We start from the raw sequence: 21,574 nt of genomic DNA, 5'->3' as shown, positions 1-21,574 counted from the left end.
ACACTACAGCTGAGTTGAGAGAAGCTTCCAAGACATTAGGAGGTAAACTGTGTTCTTGACCCAGAAACAAGGCACCACTATCGGCATTACTGATTGGACCCAAATCTTGTGAGAACAAGCATTCTTTGCAAGCTTCTGCAGAAACATTTTCTCTCATATGTTAGGATCCTTTATTCTTTCAAACTTCTGGAAGGGATTTTTAATTTCCAGATGAACCAATACAGAAGGGAGTAAGGAAAGTTCAGGAGTTATTTGCATGTAAGTTTGATAAATGTTTGACCATGCTTTAAGTATATGAACCTCAGAGCTTCAAAACTCCTGGCCAGGCCTGGAGCCAACTTCCACTAGAGTCATGTGGTTTCTTTCTAGTGACTTCAATAGGAGTTGGATTGGAACCCCTTTGTGGCGATATGGTGGTTTTTCTGTGATTTCTATTGTATCTGTTTGATTTGTGAATATGCAAGTTAACACAACAATGTTAAATTAAATGGGAGATTGCAGCACCTACCTTCATCAGGATGGAAAAGAGGAACCTTGCTCCTCCTGTATTCCTAAAGCCATATTTGATCTATCCAGCTGTTTTTGTCCTGAGACTGACTCACACTAGTTTGTCTTTTTCCCTCTACTCTTCCTGTCAGCAGTGCTGTGTGTCACTGCCTTGTGTTTCTGCCACCTTCTAATCTAGAACATATGTGGGCTAGGTAAAGTAAAGTGCCTTGCCTTATTAAAGCTCTCTGCAGCATTCAGTTCGATGTAGCCATTTTAAATGTAAACCAAGTACTATTAAAAAGCTTGACATGTTAGAAAAGTGACTTTACAAAATTGGCCCCTTCCTACCCCACTCAAGCTGTGTGTATCTTGAGTCAAATCCACCTACTTTATTGGCAAAAGAAGCTTTTATTTCTGTTAATGCTGAAGAGCCTGTATAACTAGAGAACGGTCCAACTGCAGATGGGAGCTCATCTGTGGAGAGCCTACGAAAAGGTGGTGTGGGATATTCCCCAGACATTCAGCAGTAAATAAGCACGGTATTCCAGTATACAGAGTGCTTTGTGCAGAGATGTTCTGCCACTGTGTGGCTAAATTAATTAAACCATAATTTTTCTGTCCTTTTTCAGAACCACCCAGTCTGGAGCATGCAGGGAAGATGTTAAATGAAACAGTGGTGGTGAATAACCCAATCCACCTTGAGTGCAAAGCATCTGGAAATCCTTTGCCAAGTATGTATGTTAAAACGAGTCTATTAACAGGTTATCCATTTTTAAAGGCTTCTGATGGTAATTGAGATTCTTAATGTGAACATAAATCTCTAGTATTTAAACTTGTGAAATCAATAGTACAATGAATATCTAATGGGAAGCTCTAATAAATTTGAGTGATGTACAGTAGATGAAATTTAAAATTAAAGTACTAGGGATTCAGTGATCCCCACTGTTTCCCGTTCAAATGAGTGAGAAACATGGATAAATTGTCCTCTCATAACTCTACCACCGGCCATGTCCACAGTCAGTAACAATGTTAGCAGATGTTATTGTATACTACATGCTTTTGTGAAAAAATATACAAAAACAAATCCACTCATCTAATCTTATCAGGTTAATACTGCATAGTGTGGGTCAAATTTACAAAACCCAGTGTAATGAGTATGCCTGCAAAAATGGGCCAACACTGAGGACCCCATCCCAAAACCCACTGTAATCCACTGGGTCTTTCCATACCCTTCAGTGGACTTTGCATCTGGGCCTAGTGTACATGGAAAACCTCAAAGTTTGTTTCCTGATTGGCCTGCTGAGATGGTGGTAGGTTATACACATGTTTTTGGAACTGCACCTTCAATGCTAGCCTTTGAAAATTTGGCCTTATATATCTAGTCATAATTTAATTCACATTTATTCTTATAGTGCTAAATCCTTCCTCGTTATTTTTCTTAGTCAAACACTCATTGACTCCAATGGGAATTTGCCTGAGTAAGGACCTCAATATTTGTCTCATAATTAGGACAGATGAATTCATTCATATAAAATAATCTTTACCTAAAACTTGAGCTGAAACAAACCTGAAAGACAAGCTCAAGAAACTGGATTTCAAACACCCCATTGTTTGAATGTTTTTAGATCCAGGATTTTGGTTTGGATCCTTTCCCACTTTGAACCTCTTTTAAGGTTTGAGAAGTGTACATTTTTTTTCCTTTCTGTAATCTGTATTTCTGAGAACTTCCTGCTTGTGTCAGGAAGTGAAAGAACTATAATAATGTGAGAGAGGTTGTTCTTGTAGCATTTGCTGCCCAGTTAAACTCAGGAAATACTGAAATTCTGCAAGAGGGCTTATTTTTATTTAGTTTATAGTTCAGTTTCTAGAAAAAAGATTTGACTAAAGTTCAAATGAGCATCCAAACTGAACTTTGTACCTTTTGGATCTAATTTTCCAGTGCCTGTCATCCTTGTGTAGTCATTTACACCTGTAGAAAGTTAGATGTAAGATATCAACAGTTCCAAAGGGTAGGATTGTTCGCCCACTCAGGGCTGGCTCTAGCGTTTTTGCCACCCCAAGCAGGGGGAAAAAAAGAAGAAAAAAAAGCCGTGATTGGAGGCAGCTCTACTGCCGCCACTTCATTCTACGGCGGCAATTCGGCGGCAGGTCCCTCGCTCCGAGAGGGAGTGACGGCCCCGCCGCCGAACGGCCGGACGTGCCGCCCCCCTCTTCATTGGCCGCCCCAGGCATCTGCTTGCTACGCTGGTGCTTGGAGCCGGCCCTGCGCCCACTTGGCATGCACTCTTTTTTCCTCAGCACTGTTTCTTCAAACCTAATGATGATTAGTTTTTTTAAATGATTAAATTCACAGAATTCTACCGGCTCTTCTACTTATGATATAGTGCCATGTGTTACAAACTGTCTAACATGATGAATTTTCAGCGCAGAGCAAAAATTCCACTTGGATCAACTTAACCATGCCCCCCAAAAAACCTAAAACAAATTAACAACAAAACAAAAACAACTCTACCACCCTCCAAAAAAAAACCCCCCAATGAATAATCTAGTATATGACTATTTAGATTAGGGAACAGAAGCACCAAGGCAAATCTCACTCCCTTCTTCATGGAGTAAAAGGCAGAGCATTTAGCCCTATTACTGTGCTGGGTTTTCAACTCTGTATAACATTGTGAAGGAGCATCAAAGGTCCTTGAAATACAAAAGAAGGTTAATTGCTACACTGTTGTGCTAGAATGCTACTTTACCATATCTCACCATAATTCTTAATCCCAAACTCCTGTTCAGTTCCATGAGAATTCTTTGTGCTAAATGATGGCAAGATATGGCCTTGAAAAGCAACAACAAATCTCCTTGTTTGACATAACTGAAAAAAATAGGGTGTTGCGTGCAATCACACTACCTTGTGTTGTGATCAGCATGCAGTTCTCACAAGTTAATCAGAGTCAGGCCAATGTATTTCTTGGATGGGAGACTTTCATAGAAAACTTAGGTATTGTAAGAAGTGATTCAGTAGGTAAAACTTTCATCTGAGTAAGCATGGAACCAGTGTCCCAGCAAGGTGTTAATGAGAACTGAGCTGATGGAAGGGCCATCGTGTGATGGAGATGCAAAGTAAAGGTCCTCAACAGTTATGGTCTGTTATAATCCCCAAACACTCTAATTCCACCACCCTAGTCAAATTCCTGTTAGGATTACTGTATTCTGCCTCTGTAAGCTTCCACATGAGTTTCAGTTTAATGTAGTATTTGGGATTTTCTGCCTTGAAGTGTTGTCATGTTGCAGTGTATTTTTAAACAGTTGTATTTCAGTTTAGTAGTAGATGAAGTGGCCCCTATATACATGCTTAATATAACAGTTTATTAAGTGATAAATTGCTTTGGGATGGAAGTATCTATATACATATAAAATTATAGTTGTTGTTGTTACTGAATGTCATAGGCCTATGCAGTACCTTACAAAAAAGTTAGTAGTTATCACTACTATTGTTATAACTTTATTATTACTGTAGTTTAAATATAGTGAATATTGATTTATTTTTAGTTAGCTTTTAGAAAAGCTTAACCAGCATTTGAACAAAGACTGAAAGTTTTAAGATAATTTGGAAAGTATCTTTCTATTGTTGCATAGAGCTAGCTTTGTTACTGCCAGTTATAAGGGTACAGTCAGTAACTTTTCCCTCTCTTATTTCACATTGCAGCTATCACATGGTACAAAGACAGTCATCCACTCACTAGTGCTGCAAGTGTCACGTTCTTAAACAGGGGGCAAATCGTTCAGCTTGACAGTGCCCAGATCTCTGACACTGGCTTTTATAAATGTGTGGCTGTCAATACAGCAGGAACAGCTGAGCTCTTTTACAACCTGCAGGTTCATGGTAAGTGTTGCACGTCATAAAAACAGTTTGAGGAAAATCATCTATGTGCATTTTGCCTGCTCTTTTCCAGTTTTATTACACATACTTAATACGCTCCTTCCTATGACTAATCATTTTCTGAGAGGAATTGTGGAGAATATGAAGGCCACATTTCTTTCCTTAGAGCATTGACATGGGAAAACTCAATTGAAGATGTTTGTCAATTCTGACAGGAGAGAGCAGTTTAGCCAAATCTGTCAGAGACTTAAATATTGCTGCTTCAGCAGTTTGAAAAGGCATGGGGTATTGTTTATTGTTGATCATTTTGAACACTACAACAGGTAATTATACTATAGAAAAAAAACAGAAGCTGATTCATAGTTCAGAGGTTTTAGAGGAAATTGTATTTGGTTGTATACAATTAAATGAAATTGTGAGTCTTTATAGTCACTAAAAACCTGATCAAAACCCCTCAGTCAGTTGGAGATTTTTCACTGATTTCAGTGGGCCTTGCATGCTAGTCCATAGCCCTAAGCCAAATTTTGCCTTCAGAATTTGTGCACACACAACATATTTCAGTGGGAGCCTTCCATGCTAATCTGCTGCCAGAATTTGGCACAATGGTGTCAAGGTTGTATTATTCCACTGAGATGCACAAACAGTATGTAATTCCTTTTAATGTTAATTAACCAATAATGACCTTGGGCAGTGCCTTTCCTTGGGATTAATGACCATCTGAGAGAATTTGATAGCCCAAAACACAGCCAAAGGCAATTAACCCCACACAGTTGTTAATTCCCAGGAAATGTTTGGTGCCAAGGTCATTATTTCTATTCGAAGCTAAAAATTAAAAAATAACTGCTAAACACATGGGCTTCTTTTTATGGATGCTGGAGTTTCAGTTCAGTTTAATACCCTTTGGGTTAGCCAGCTAGATTAGACTCACAGGATTTGTTTGCCATTCCAGATTAAAACATGTCACCCAGTACTGATTGTATCAAAGAAAGATGAAACTGTTCCTAATGCACGTAGCCAGTTCAGTGTGTACCTAATGGGTCTGGGAAGAGAATCCATTCTGACTTATCCAGTGATCAGTTTACACTGTGAAGCATGAGATCATACTATTCTTTTACCCTACATAAGTACGGTCATCATGTGTAAATTATTTCTCAATATTTCATTCAGTTTAAAGTGGAAGTTATGAACAATGAGGAGATAATGGACTCTAAAGGATTCATGGCAGAACACAGGAGAAGTTATATTGAGTTTAATGAACATATATTTATCTTATCTTGATTCTTGTATCATGCCCATCACTGTAGTGTATGAGCATATTTCTCATCCCATTAATATCTCATTTTATTCAAATTCTGTTGTAAAAACAGTGTTTTGGTTACAGTAGCTACAGCATAAATTATCATTGTGTTCTCATTGTTTAGAAAACAATACTCCAATCTTAACATTGAAGGGAGTTATAGAACTATTTGTAGGTGCCAAATCTTTTGAATTCAAATAAAGTATATTCATATGATTTCATTGTCTGAAGATGTTTGTAGTTGTTTCTCACCATTATAAAACATTTGCAATTATCAAAGAACAATGGATGCTTGTTATGGCAAAGTGTATATAACTGCTTATCTTCCAGCATTTCTGGTTCTACTAGAGCTTATTTATAAGGCAGAATGAATAGTCTGCATCATGGTTTACCAGAAATTGTTCACTCATTAATACAATTGAGCAACTAGTTTGCCATGAATAATTTATCTGATTAACATACCCTCTTTTTCTATACATAGAACATCTGTGAGTAGATCATGACATTCTCTTCTTTCTATGTTAATCATGAAAGGTTCTCTGCAAATATTAAATTGTTATTACAGATACTGAATATTTAAGCTATGTTGCTTGGTTGTAATTGGTAAGATATGTCACATGATACTGTTTTAATTTCCTGACTAGATGAGTCAAACATTTCCCACATGCACATCGAAATTTTATTTTCTGCAAATACTCATCCATTTGACTTTGAATTGCACTGATACAAATATTTGTAGAATACAAAAGTTCATTCACTTGAATGTCTGTGGAAAGCAAACATAAAAGGAAAGGAACACAAGGATGGCCAAAGCAATTCATTTAAAAATTCAAGCAAGTGTCCCTTTAAATGCAGCCCTGCAAAATTCTACTCGGCCACTCACCTGAAGCAATTAATTTATGATGAGTAGTTAAGATATTTTTCATTATCATGTAAAAAATGGGCAGGTAGATTTTGTAGGCGCCTGGACCTGTAAATTTTCATGTCAATTTCACAAGGTTGATTTACTATATTGCATATGCATTTGCTTCATTAGATTTAGATTAAAATTTTTGCTTTAATACTCACTGGTAAGATCTTTCACAAGGTCTAAATGCAGTATTGTAAACATCTGAGAGAACATTTTCAGATTTTATGTTATAATTTCTGGTTTTCATGGCTGCCCTCTGGACTACGGGCCCAATCCTGCTCACCGTACTCACACGAGTAGTTCCACTGAAGTTATCTGACTACTTATGTAAGTAAAGAGAGCAGGATTTGGCACAGTGTGGACAAATGACAAATGATGTACTGCCTCGCAGCTGCAGGAAGAAAAACTCTTTCCAAAAGTAAGTGGCCCATTTAATTTTGTTCTGATTTATATTCCTCCATAGCTATTTCAAGTTTGTTCTGTTTTTCAGTCCCCCCATCAATTTCTGGCAGGAATGAGATGGTGGCAGTGGTGGTTAATAATCTAGTGAGGTTGGAATGTGAAGCCAGAGGTATCCCTACACCCATTCTGACTTGGCTGAAAGATGGTAGCCCTGTTTCCAGCTTTTCTGATGGACTCCAGGTAACTGATGCAAACCTTAGTACTTGTGGGTTTTTTGGTATCTTGACATGGGTACTTAAAACTACTTCATTTTAATGGAACTGGATTTTTCGAGGGTTTTTAGTGAGGCATGTTGTGCCTTTCCTCTCAAGGTTACTGGTTCAAATCTAGCCTATGCTAGTAGTAACCATAGATATGAAGATTGCTCTCTGTGACCTTTATGAAATTAATTGGTGCTCTCAGTCAAGAGTTCATACAGCTAAAATTGGCACTTCTCAGAGATCCCAAGGAATGAATGAAAAGGGAAATTAAACTGTGCTGAAAATGTGAGGTGATTCGTTTGAGGTCAAGACTGGGCCACACTGGTCAGGCAATTTGGGGAAGTTTGCACTGCAACTGCCTATGAAACCTGTCCTGTGGATAAACAGAGGCTGTCAACCTAGCACTTTTTCAATGGTAGTAAATGCAAACAAAAACGTCCATTAAAGGAATTTAGGGAAATGTTAACCATGGATACAATGCCATGATAACTAGTAGGGTGACCAGACAACAAATGTGAAAAATCGGAATGGGGGTGGAGGGTAATAGGAGCCTATATAAGAAAAAGACCCAAAAATTGGGACGGTCCCTATAAAATCAGGACATCTGGTCACCCTAATAACTAGTAGCATTGTTATTAATAAAAATAATGTTTATAGCACCATACAGTAAAATTGCAAGTTACAAGTATGTGCTAAGGAAGGATTCCCGTTGAGATAGCCAAGATAAGACACAAAATAATAGTTGGGGAAAATGCAGTCTGGGGAGTTGGAAAAGAGAAGATGGAAAGGATGATTCCCGGAAGAAGTAGGTTTTAAGGAGAGATTTGAAAGAGGGGAGAGAGGGAATGTGGTAGAAAATGGAGATTGTACCAGGCAGAGAGGGAGGCAAAATAGGTGTGAAGCAGAGAGTGAGAGGCTAAAGCCCAGATCCTGAAAAGACTTATGAATACAAATAGCCCAATTGGGGCCTGCATAAAATTAAGCATGTGCTTCAGTCTTTGCAGGATCTGAGTTGGGAGAAACACAGGGGAAAGGGAAAAGAGATGTAATAGGATCTTTTTTTTTCTTTTTGCTTCAAGATGAAAGATAATGGTTCTAACTCTGTTATACTGCAGTATATTACTAGAGAAACTAAGAAGTGTATAATGAACGTGTCCTTTCAACCTTTCTTTTACAGGTTCTCTCTGGGGGTCGTGTCTTGGCACTGACTAGCGCTCAGATCAGTGACACAGGAAAGTATATCTGTGTTGCAGTGAATGCTGCTGGGGAGAAACAAAGGGATATTGATCTCAGAGTTTATGGTGAGCATTTTGACAGCTTCCTATAGAATGAACATTGAAATTGATGACCAAACTGTTTTTATCCATAACAAGGGTTCAACTCTTAGACCTGCTTTAAGGAAGGCTGGGCCTAATCGAACGTAAACTAGGAAAGAGACCAGATACTGAGAAGGAATATGTTCCTCTGTGTATCTACAAGACAAGTATAGCAGAGACAGGGCAATGTTAGCTTCCTCCACACTTCCCTGCCAATGTTTCTCAGTCTTGAGCTGGTGGGACCTTCTCTAAGAGTCTCCACAACCCATTACTGGATGTACTTGTCCTCTCTGAGGTTACAGCAAAGGTGAGAGATTTCACCAGCTGTGACAGAGGGTTTTATGCACTGTAGTGATGCATACTTAAAAAGAGCATTGAAATAGAGGCTGGTCTGGATTAAACTCAGCTGCGTGGCAATCTTGAGTAGCTTTGAAGGCTGTCACCAAAAAGTATTATTATTGTTAATACTTAACTCCAGTAGGTAGACTAATTAAGAAATGAGAGGGAGAGAAGAATTTGGAATGCTACTGGGGCTGAGATAGTTAGAGACTTGGTACATACTTGGCCAAACTAGGAGTTCAAACAAGTTTGTTAACATATCCTGTAAAATAGATTAATTTTAATCCTTTGTTCCTTCAGAAACAGATTCTCTATTTTTTTTAGTCCCTGCTTCTCAGTTTTGTAATGCAGTTTCCTTTTGAACATAGTTCAAGTCACGTAGCTGAAAGGAGAAGTAATTGGTGAAAAATATTTGGAAATAAATTAGCTTTCTGCAGTAACAGGTCAGCTTTCAATGTTCAGTTCCACAAACTGTCATGAAGAATCTAGGCCTTTTGTAAATTCTACAAAGAAAGTAAGATAAACAGATTTTTTTTACAGTTATTATGTTTCTTATCCACAGAGACCAGACTTTCCCCCTAAATTATTTCCAAGCTGCGATATCAGCTGTTCTGTTTAGTACTTCCTGTGTTAAGAAAAGCAAGGCTATATTATGGGTTTTTTTCTCATGATATTTTGAGAGCTGTATTGCTGGTGTATTGAGTAGTACCTTGGGGCAGTTTTAATCTCATATGCACTAATTAAGAAAACATCTTTGTTTTGAAGAAGGTTTGTGGTATTTCTCCTAAAGTGGATGAGGTAATACCTTTTATTGGACCAACTTATGCTGGTGAAAGAGACATGCTTTCAAGCTACACAGTGCTCTTCTTTAGGTCATTTTAGATATTTCTCACAGACAATCCCAGTGTTTCCTTTTTCTCTCCCCCATATTTTGTTTAATATTACACATCATTTATGGAATTTTAAGGTTGCACAGTTAAAAATAAAAGGAAATGTAAAAGTTAAAGTTCTTGCAGCCTCTTTTATGTCGCATTGCAGATGTGCGGTACAGAGCAGAAATAAAAACCCCATTAGACATGTGCAATATAGCCAAGCAAATGTTGTTATTAGAACCTCAACTTTTTTCAGTTCTTGATTTATTATATTTTGACTGCAACTTAATGTTGTATTAATAAAGTTTTTATATTTAATTTGTCTCCTTTTAAAAATATAGCAGGAAAGGAAAGAAGGGTTGAAACAGCACACTAAGTTGCTTTTTACGGATTGAAGAGTACCGATGCAGTTGCTTTTTAGTTACTGGGGGGGGGGGGGGGGAGGGGAGGATTTTTTTCCCATTTTTAAAATGAGGAAAAGTGTGCATGGTTTTTTTTACTCTTCTACCATTCCAAAATAGCTGATGAGCTTTCAGACTTCCCAAAAGTTTTCTCTGTGTAGAGGGGAAAGTTTCATTCCAAAAGGTGATTTTTTCCCCAGGAAGTTATACATGTGTGAAAATGGGGGGGGGGGGGTGAAGGGAGGTGGGAATTGTCACAGAAACTGCTACACGCATTTAATTATAGTGTTTGTTCTCAGCAAATGTAATAACTAGCTAGCAAATACCATACATAACAAATAGAGGATAACCATAGAATGGTAGATTATGAACTAATGATGATTAAATCATTAATTATCGTTCATTTGTCTGGAAACATAAACATTCAGCCCGCTCTGGGCAAAATTCTCCTCTGACTTCCCAAAGACCAGAAAATGTAGCAGATGAGTAAAATGAAGTTGGGCCATAGAGTTCCTCAACAACTTTCTATTGCTGATTTCCATTAATGGTTCCTTAAGGAACCTAACATGAGATAGTTTCAACATTAGCCATCATGGCACTGCAAGAAGCAGGTTAAGTCTGTCTTTTCTTTCCTCATCTCATTGCTCCTTATTCCAGCCCTTTGAACCATATTTGTTCCATGGTTCTAAATGTCCTCTGACTTTTCAGTCCGGGACTTAAAAACTTTTCTGCGGTTTTCATTTGCTAAATTATATTACAACTATTTGCCTACTTGCCTTAGGCTTTGTCTATACTAACATTTTTGTCGGCAAAACTTTTGCCGGTCAGAGGTGTGAAAAAAACACACTCCTGACCGACATAAGTTTCACCGACAAAAGTGCCGGTGTGGATAGTGGTATGTCGGCGGGAGAGTGCCTCCTACTGACATAGTTACCACCGCTCGCTGTGGATGATTTAAATATGCTGGCAGGAGAGCTCTCTCCCACTGGCATAGAGTCGCTACACAGGAGACATTATAACAGCACAGCTGCAGTGGTACAGCCATGCCGCTGTAAGGTCCATAGTGAAGACATAGCCTTAGTCTGTATCTTCACCATCTCTCTGCAAGCAGAATTTCACCATTTCTTTCCACTCGGAATTTCACTAACATCTCTCGTGGTGAGAACTCTTTGTACACAGTTGGGACAGTATCTCTGATACGTGATCATAGACCAGCTGTTTCATTCCACACACAAGGTGCCAAACTGGCTGATAGCTGTCGTCTTATTTTTATTAGGTGGGTGTACTAACTCCTCAGTGTGTCTTGTGAAACTGTGTGTTGGCCAGGGGATTTATTCTTTCTTTTATGTGTTGTTTTAGTTCCACCAAACATTATGGGAGAAGAACAGAATGTCTCTGTGCTCATCAGCCAAGCAGTGGAGCTGCGCTGCCAGAGCAATGCCATTCCTCCACCCATGCTGACTTGGCTCAAAGATGGCCGACCTTTGCTGAAGAAACCAGGCCTCAGCATCTCTGAAGATGGAAGTGTATTGAAGGTAAAGTTCACTTGTGAGACTCCTGTAGTGCTTACTTCCTCGGCTGCTTATCAGTCATGAAAGCACTATTCTTTTTCCAGGCTACCAGCTACTTGAGAGGAGATCTTTACAGCATTAGTCCCATTGATGCTAATATGAATAATGGATGAGTGCTATGGGGAGCTGTCATAACCATAGGGGTAGCCTAAATTCCTCCTTACCTGTAAGGGGTTAGGAAGCTCAAGTAACCTGGTTGACACCTGACCAATGGGGACAAAAGATACTTTCAAATCGGGGGGCGGGGGGAAGAGGCTTTGTTTGGGTTCTTTGTTTCTGTGGCTGTTCGCTCTTGGGACTAAGAGGGACCGGACATCAATCCATGTTCTCCAAATCTTTCTGAAAAAGTCTCTCATATTTCAAACTTGTAAGTAACAGCCAGGCCGGCGTATTAGTTTATCTTTTTTTTCTCAACTTGTGAATTTTATCTTTGCTAGAGGGAAGTTTATCCCTATTTTGCTGTAACTTTGAAACTAAGGCTAGAGGGGGTTCCTCTGGGCTCTTTGAATCTAATTACCCTGTAAAGTTATTTTCCACCCTGATTTTACCGAGATGATTTTTACATTTTCTTTTTAATAAAATCCTTCTTTTAAGAACCTGACTGATTTTTCCATTGCCCAAAGACCCAGGTTTGGGTCTTTGATCACTTTGTAACCAATTGGTTAGGATATTATTCTCAAGCCTCCCCAGGAAAGGGGGTGTAAGGGCTTGGGGGGATATTTTGGGGGAAGAGGAACTCCAAGTGGTCCTTTCCCTGTTTCTTGTTAAATCACTTGGTGGTGGCAGCATACCAGGTTTTAACCTAAGCTGGTAGAAATAAGTTTAGGGGGCTTTCATCCGGGTCCCCACATCTGTACCCTAGAGTTCAGAGTGGGGAAGGAACCCCGACAGGAGCACTTATTCCTGGGTTTTTAGGACAGTGTATCATCCCTGCTAAATTTATGTTTAAAGTTTTAGTTTGACTGGTGTAAAAATAAACAACTTCACCCTAATAACATTTAATACATAATACTCTCTACACAAAATAACAACCTACTCATCAAAATGAGAGTCAAAAGGTTTAATTTTATTTCTAGATTGAAGAAGCTCAGGTTCAAGACACTGGACGTTACACTTGTGAAGCCACAAATGTTGCTGGGAAAACAGAAAAGAACTATAATGTCAATGTTTGGGGTAAGTCTGTAATACTATACCAAGCCTGGGGACAAAACTCTAGTAAAGCTGTGAAGCATAATGCTGGAGCACACTGTGTTTCATATGTAGTTCGTTTCTGAGGTTGATCCTATGCTGCCTATATAAATAAGCCATGCTTAATGTTTCACAAGGAGCTTAGAAATTAGCATGACACTACACAAATGTTACCTTCAGGCAAACCTAAAATGTATACCTATGCATTATGATACATGGAGTGAAGAGAGCAAAAGGACAGTTTTGCCCACATAAAAATATTAGGCCAAATTTTCAGTACAACTTCAATTTGGTTTCTAAATTAATGTAATCAAATTTTTAGACACCCCACAATCTCAGATTTGCATGCATAAACAGTACATATCCACTATGGGTAGTTAGATATAGAACTAATCAATTTGTTTACTTCAATGTCATTTGGATTAAACCCACAGAATTTGAGTTTTTGGGGTGTGCAATTTTGGAGTCTGAGAATCCAGATTACTCTCTCATAGTTATATTTATTCTGCACAGTTTAACAGTTGTAAGTAATAACAATAGCTGTAGTAAAAAAAAAAAAATTATAGTAGACGGATATGAATCAGAAATCACACATGTTGCAGATATGTTCAGTGAGAAGATGCTATTTTAGCATAGTCATTTTCTGACCATAAATGTACTTTAAAAAAATCATAATCAGTTTATTCTGTCACCAGTCATAAACAATTATCTGATTGCAATTTTCTGATATCAGTCAATATGTGATTAGTGTGACTGATTACTACTTTTTAGTGTATTTATATAAAACAATGTCAAGTTTGGTGGATGGTGCCCTACAAAGTAAGTGAGACCTGAATGGAATCCTAAACCATGTGACTTTAATGTGATAAATGACTTGGCTTACAGACAATTAGACTGCTGATTCTGTTTTATTATAAAGGTATGAAAACTGTCCTGTTTAGGTGAAATTCACCTCAGTGCAGGGGGCTAGAACAAGGCCCAGGAGCCATTTAAGTTCACATAAATCCTCAAAATAGAGTGTAAGTGGGACTAAGAAGGGCATATATGCCTTGTGCTGGTCATTGATACTGGCTGAATTTCACCCATTATGAACAACAAAAAAATAACCTTAACAAAACTAAATAATTCCTTTATTCTGGTGATATATGTCTTCAGTGCACATATTTTGAGCCTAATTTTTGGCTTCCTGTTAGTGACCTGCAAAGTTAGGTGCAATTACTTGTTCCCTCTTAAATGCAGTCATCAAAAGGGAGGCCAGGTTTTTAAAATCTGGCTCTGTCTGTATAAAGCATGATACTCTAGATAAATATTATATTTTCCTGAACCCTCATAAATCAGAATTTAAATCAGAATTTATTTGAAAAACAGGTGATATAAAACCTTAATTTAGACTAAACAACAGAGGGTCCTGTGGCACCTTTAAGACTAACAGAAGTATTGGAGCATAAGCTTTCGTGGGTGAATGCCCACTTCATCAGTCTTCTGTCTGATGAAGTGGGCATTCACCCATGAAATATTATGCTCCAATACTTCTGTTAGTCTTAAAGGTGCCACAGGACCCTCTGTTGCTTTTTACAGATTCAGACTAACACGGCTACCCCTCTGATACTTAATTTAGACTGGCATTTATGTGGTGGTTGGGGGCTGTGTTACAATGTGGACAATGCCTAGGATGTACCTAGTCTCCACACACTTGTCTCCACACACCAGCAACACATCCACTCTCTGCATCTCCCACCTTACATCCAACCCCAATTTTACAACAGACTCTCACTGTTGCAAAAGATTCTTCTCTGGCATCAGCAGAGGGAGCTAGATTTGCCCCTTTTGTGCGCAGAGAGCATTTTAATACCATTTTGAAGGAAGAGATAATTTTGTGTTCGTTAGCAGCATTGACTAGAAAAACTTAATGGAAACCAAAAGTTGCCTGTAAAAGCCATCTGTGGTTAACTGTTTAGAATGAAATCCTTTGTTTACTCACTAGGAGCAGAAATGGTGCTTGCCATATTTTTGAGTGGTAAATACAGGAAATGTGTCTGTCTGATTATGTTCTGAGTATTAGTGCGATCCCCAGAGCTAACTCCAATTGCAGAAACTTTCAGAACACAGCCTATGTACTAACGATAATATTTGTCTCCTTGGAGACTGGCATAAGCTTAATGGTTTGAAGCAGAACAAATGAAACCAGAGCTTGAAACCAGTATAATACAGTATAAAGCTTTACAGTCGCCAGTGTTGAAACTCATGCATCTGTTTCTGCTTAATAAAAAATGATGGGAATCAGAGGGCTATAGTGTCAGACAGAAATGCTTTCCTATTTTCATGTGGTAGAAATGTGTTGGATAAGCCATTCACTAGTGAGAGTCCCTTCTCCCACTTCAGCCTGAGGTATCCACTGCTTCTCCTGGTCGATTTTCAAGGATTTACTATTGCATGTTAAGGAAAGTTGCCTCCCCAGCTCCAAGCAGGCAATTATCCCTTCTTTGGGAACTGACCCAAAATATTAAAAACTGTTGAAGATCAGAGTGAAAATGGATTGGCCCTTCTTTCCTGTGCTTCCTTTCCTGTTGCATAATAACTGAACAGAGGGGACACTCAATATTAGACCCAGCAAAAGGTCATGCTTCTTCAAAAGCATGCAGACAATCAAGGACTTTGTGGCCACAGGGCGTAATCAAGATCGTGGCTGTGGTTGAATTTTAAAAGGGGCTGAGTAGCTTGCAGACTTACAGTATCTAAAGGTTCATAAGCTAAGATAATGAGTTGGGCAATCATTCAGGGTCAGATTCTGCCTGGCAGGTCTGTAATGTAGGTAAGATCATAGGAGCCTCCTCTTATTGTGCAACCTGCATTAGAGCCAGTCAGAATTGCAGGGAATGTGCTCAACAGTGGGCAGGAACTGCTCTGATTCCCCTGGAGGAGGGAGCCAGTCACCCAGAGGGAGTATGCTGTACCCCACAAAGGGGTACTCCTCCAGGGCAGTGGATGCAGTACCTGTGTCCTGCTCAATGCACGATGGTGTTCCATTTGCTTTTATCAGGTCTGACATTAGCCCAGTGTTAGCCGGTCTCATTCTGGTTCACTGAGTGCATTTTTTGGTATTTGTTTTCAGTGCCACCAAGTATTTATGGTTCAGATGAACTCTCCCAACTGGCAGTAATTGAAGGAAGCCTTATCAGTTTGGTATGTGAATCCAGTGGTATTCCACCACCAAGCCTTACCTGGAAAAAGAACAGTGAGTTACCATTGTCAATAGTTACAAAAGAAACTGTTAATTTTCTTCTTGCAATTTTCACCGTTTTTCCCCTCAAACACTTTGGGAAGAATTGTCAGAGGACCCTAAGGAAATTAAGGTGCTTAAATGCCATTGAAATTCAGTGCTAATTTCAGTGGGATTTCCTTAGGTTCTGTTTACATGCCCAGCCTCAGCGTGATGACAGTAGTATCTAGGTACAGTCATTGCCATTTATGATTTACTGAACTTTCCTTTACCCAGATCAATATTTAGAGGAATCTGTAAATCCTTGTGCTTCAGGGTATAAACTGATCACCAGCATATGTCCCCCCTTATGATTTAGTATTGTACAGTTAGGCAATTTTGAATTTTTCCTCACGACCCTTAAGCATTAACCAGTTGGAGACAGGGTATCAGACAAGATAGAATCATTGAACTGTTCCAATATGATAATTCCTATGTTCTTAATCAGTCCCAGTGTTTAAGTCTAAACATGCCTTTCCAGCCTGTCTTATCTATTTATCTGTATATCTATGTTCTTTTTAGGGCGCTGTTCTTTGTGGTATCTGAATGACTGAACCTAACTGAATTTTGTAGGAGTTGTAGGAAAAGAAATGTTTGTTATAAAACACTACTTTTACTTAATAGAATTTTCAGACAAGATTCAATTGTGGCAAATCTTTATTATGATGCGTTATCATTTAGTCATTTTGTCATCTTATAGAAGTTAAAAAGGCAAATACAAGTTGTCTTATTACTGTATATTAAGGCCTACATTTTCACACTCAGGTGCCTAAAATTAAATTAAAAAATTTCAACATTGAGAAAAACATTTGAAAGTGGCAGCTTCATTTTCTGAGCACCCAGAGCTCACACTTCTCAGCACCTTCAAAAATCTCCTCCATAAACAAATGTACGATTTTCAAATGCACAAATCGGAGATAAGCATCCAAAGTTAGGCATCCAAGTTTGAAAATTTGGGTCTAAGCAACTTCTTTATTTTTATGAGTGGCAACTCTGGGCTCAGATATTTCTAAAAAGAGCTGGTGGAATTTACTGAACAACCTCATTACCATTCTCTGTGTTTTTATCTGAAAGAATCTCTCTTGCAGGTTCTCCATTGCCAGCTGACCTTACAGGAAGAGTCAGAGTGCTGTCTGGAGGCAGACAGTTGCAGATTTCAATTGCTGAAAAATCTGATGCTGCATCCTATATGTGTCTGGCTTCAAATGTAGCTGGAAACACAAAGAAAGAATACAATTTGCAAGTTTATGGTAGGTCATTATGTAATATTCTCTATATGGTTATCAATCTGGAATATCAATTACATTATGAAACCTTAATTAGTAAAGCTGTGTTAAGACTGTAAAGTTTTCAGAGAGTGACTTCCAGATGGAACAACATCAGCACAAGATCCTACTTGCTCAGCCAGAGTGAGGATTAATTTTTGGAGTCACCTGATAAACCTGCTGGCTACATACCATAAGGATATTGATTCAGATCTCAGCTAAAATAATATGTAAGGCACCCTGACAGTGAGTCCAGCCACCAGATGGGAAATTCCTGGAATTGATGGAGTCTGTTCTGATATGTAACAGATACAGATGCAAAAGTGATTTTCACTTTAATTCATCCTGAAAATTACTTTCTGCTGTGATAACATTACATATAGGCTGTGTTTATTTAGGAGTATGTTTTGCATGTGGTATAATACAGAAATGCTCTGATACACACTTATTACACACGTGTTATACAACAAATACATTATCTGTTATTGTAAATAATAAAGGACACAATACTGAGACAGCCTAAAAAAAGGCAGCTAAGGAAAAATGATGAGAATAACTAAATACTGAAGTTTTTAAAAACCTTGCAGATATAGAACGCTTTTCAGCCTGAAAAATCCTAGTAACATTTCAACAAACAGACAAGTTTTGACAAATAGGGAGGAACTGGTTGAGAATTTGAAAGTGGAAGGCAGCTTAGGTGAAAGTAGTAATGAAATGGTAGAGTTCATGATTCTAAGGAATGGTAGGAGGGAAAACAGCACAATAAAGATAATGGATTTCAAGAAGGCAGACTTCAGCAAACTCTGGGTGTTGGTAGGTAAGATCCCATGGGAAGTAAGTCTAAGGGGAAAAAACAGTTCAAGAAAGTTGGCAGTTTTTCAAAGAGATATTATTAAGGGCACATAGACAAACTATCCCTCTGCGTATCAAGTGGGATCCCGCAGGGATCAGTTCCGCGTTCAGTTCTATTCGATATCTTCATCGGTGATTTAGAAAGTGGCATAGAAAGTATCCTTATAAAGTGTGTAGATGATACCAACCTGGGAGGGGTTGCAAGTGCTTTGGTGAATAGGATTAAAATTCAAAATGATCTGGACAAATTGGAGAAATGGTGTGAAGAAAATAGAATGAAATTCAATAAGGACAAATGCAAAGTACTCCACTGAGGAAGGAATAATCAGTTGCACACATCCAAAATGGGAAATGACTGAGTAGGAAGGAGTACATCAGAAAGGGATCTGGGGATCATAGTGGATCACAAACTAAATATGAGTCAACAGTGTAATACTGTTGCAAAAAAAGCAAACATAATTCTGGGATGTATTAGCAGGAGTGTTGTTAGCAAGACATGAGAAGTAATTCTTCAGTTCTGTTCCATGCTTATTAGGCCTCAACTGGAGTATTGTGTCCAGTTCTGGGTGCCACATTTCAGGAAGGATGTGGACAAATTAGAGAAGGTCCAGAGAAGAACAACAAAAATGATTAACGGTCTAGAAAACATGACCTATGAGGGAAGATTAAAGAAATTGGGTTTGTTTAGTCTGGAGAAGAGAAGACTGAGAGAGGACATGATAACAGTTTTCAAGTACATAAAAAGTTTTTAGAAGGAGGAGGGAGGTAAAATGTTCTCCTTAACCTCTGAGGGTAGGACAAGAAGCAATGGGCTTAAATTGCAGCAAGAATGGTTTAGGTTGGACATTAGGAAAAGCTTCCTAACTGTTGTTAGGGGGCCAGCTGTGGTCACTGAATTAGGGTGAACTGCAAAGAATGGGGCAGCCAACCAATACTTAGATTTACCAAGACTGCATAAAGCAGCTTCTTTATTACCTTACTGATTACTCAGAAGTCCAAACAACACAGTTCCCTTCAAGTGATCCAGCCTCAGGCCTCCATCCAGGTACCTAAGTCAAATATAATGATTTCTGAAAATCTTATTTCATCATATAAAAGAAAAGGTTCTACTAATCTCAAAGGCTCGGACACATTAGCTCCCAGGTTATTGAATATTCCAGATCTTACCCAAATACATGCTACAGCCAATTCTTATTAACTAAACTAAAATTTATTAAAAAACAAAAGAGAGAATGGTTAAAAGATCAATATACATACAGACATGAGTTCAATTCATTGAGGTTTAGATTCATAGCAGAGATGGTGAGCTTTGTAGTTGCAAAGAGTTCCTTTAGAATTTAGTTTGTAGGTTATAGTCCAATGTTCAAATATCATATTCAGGGCATATCAGCATAACTGGGACCTCAGGCTTGCAACTCAAACTTCCCCTGATGAAGCTTAAGCAGAGCTGAGATGACAGAATCAGGACCCAAGGATCTTTTATACAATTTAATGTCCTCTTTGACAAGTGGGGGGTTCCTCCGGGAACAAAAGGTAATTAGGATGACTTTGAAGGGGGTCCATAACCGGAACTTAGCTATAGAATTAACATAAGGCAATTTGCTTGTTCCTCCACCATTCACAGATTATTTGCTATACATTTCAAAGAGAGATGAATACAGAGATATCCCATGTTTACAATTCATTTAAATGCTAGGATGTTCTTTTGATCTCTGAATTATCAGACTACAGTATAGACAGGGACTGTTGATTACATTGTCAACCCTACTCCTGCATATGTAAATACACAAAAACACAAACATTATCTTCCTACATGTCTTTTGAGGGTTATTTATTTTTCAGGATGTTTAACCCTTTCTGGCCATGCGTCACAGTAGTTAAGCACTGGAATAAATTGCCAAAGGAGGTTGTGGAATCTCCATCTTTGGAGGTTTTTAAGAACAGTGTAGACAAATACCTGTCAGGAATGGTTTAGATAATACTTAGTCCTGCCATGAGTGCAGGGAACTAGGCTAGATGACCTTTCGAGGTCCCTTCCAGTCCTATAATTCTATGTTTATAAAGTGGCTTGGGATCCTTACACACAGGCAGGAATCACTTCACCTACCACTGAAATTTAGCTCCCTTTAAGTTGAAACCTACCTACAGCAGCTCAACACAACTATTTGGGACTGGAACTGAATAAGAATGAAGCAGCCATTTGAAACTGCAAGGTGAATATTAAGTCATTAAAATGCAATTAATACTTTAACTGGAAATTAGCCAAAATACTAGGATTAATACTTATATTCTTGTGAAAAAGGCCATTGACCACAAGTGGTAAAGACATTTTTACATGCTTATGTTTGTTCACATCTTAGCTTCAGTAGCACAGTGTCCCCTGACACCAAGCATTATCTGAGTACCGACTCAGAAGACAGAGTGCAACCTACTGAATTGCCAGCACCACTTTCTGCAGCAGTGAGGTGTTTCTTGGTGATCTCCCTTTTAAGTACTTCACTCATTCTTATGTGTAAGAATCAGTGCACATTCTGAACCTCTGCTTCTCATGCTAAAGTTCTACATTTTGTTTTCTTTTCTTTAATAGTTCGCCCAACTATACTGAACAGTGGGAACCACCCGTTTGAAGTTGTTGTAACCCGAGGGAATAATGTTTCACTGGAGTGCAAAGTACTGGGTAACCCACAGCCAGCAATAACCTGGATGAAAGATGGTCGTCCCCTTGTCAACGGGAGGGGAGTAGAAATACTGAATGATGGACATCTTCTTCAGCTGAAGAACGCCCAAGTGTCTGACACTGGCCGCTACGTGTGTGTGGCTGTGAATATGGCAGGACTGACTGATAGGAAATATGATGTAAACATTCATGGTGAGTAGGGGAGATGAATGGAGCAGGCAAGGTAGACACAGATATGTTTTCAGGTTTACCCGGGGGCAGTAAGGAAACAGTTGTCATATTGATGTAGATGTTCCAGTTGTGCCTATCACATGCTCTAGGCACATTACATAGATTAAAGCACAAATGTTATTTTAAAAAACAAAACAAATACAAATCTTCTAACCCCTAAACATAGCCCTCCTAAAATCAAACCAACCACCGTCTCCATCCCAGCTTCATCCTAAAGAAAAAGCTGGGAAAATAGTCAGGTCTTGTGGAGCATCCTGAAGGTAATCAAATCTGGGCTCAGATCCTCTAAGATAGGAAATGAGTGAGAAACCAAGAAAACTCTGCTGCTCGTCCTCGCCTGATAAAACTAGGTGGATGTTAGCTTGGATGCA

The 21,574-nt window shown here is 38.7% G+C and overlaps 1 protein-coding gene across 1 annotated transcript in view; it reads left to right on the top strand.

Moving 5' to 3' along the window:
* Positions 1-21,574, top strand: part of HMCN1 (hemicentin 1) — a 358,780-nt gene that overhangs the window by 213,548 nt on the left and 123,658 nt on the right. Inside the window, exons 37-45 of the mRNA XM_065408898.1 lie at positions 1,119-1,220; positions 4,190-4,366; positions 7,061-7,212; positions 8,410-8,533; positions 11,520-11,695; positions 12,808-12,904; positions 16,032-16,154; positions 17,267-17,428; positions 20,883-21,164. Coding sequence (XP_065264970.1) covers positions 1,119-1,220; positions 4,190-4,366; positions 7,061-7,212; positions 8,410-8,533; positions 11,520-11,695; positions 12,808-12,904; positions 16,032-16,154; positions 17,267-17,428; positions 20,883-21,164 — 1,395 coding nt within the window. The remainder of the gene's footprint in view (positions 1-1,118; positions 1,221-4,189; positions 4,367-7,060; positions 7,213-8,409; positions 8,534-11,519; positions 11,696-12,807; positions 12,905-16,031; positions 16,155-17,266; positions 17,429-20,882; positions 21,165-21,574) is intronic.

The sequence above is a fragment of the Emys orbicularis genome, chromosome 8, assembly GCF_028017835.1.
Source record: "Emys orbicularis isolate rEmyOrb1 chromosome 8, rEmyOrb1.hap1, whole genome shotgun sequence".
Lineage (NCBI taxonomy): Eukaryota > Metazoa > Chordata > Testudines > Emydidae > Emys > Emys orbicularis.
This window is presented reverse-complemented; position numbering and strand designations above follow the sequence as displayed.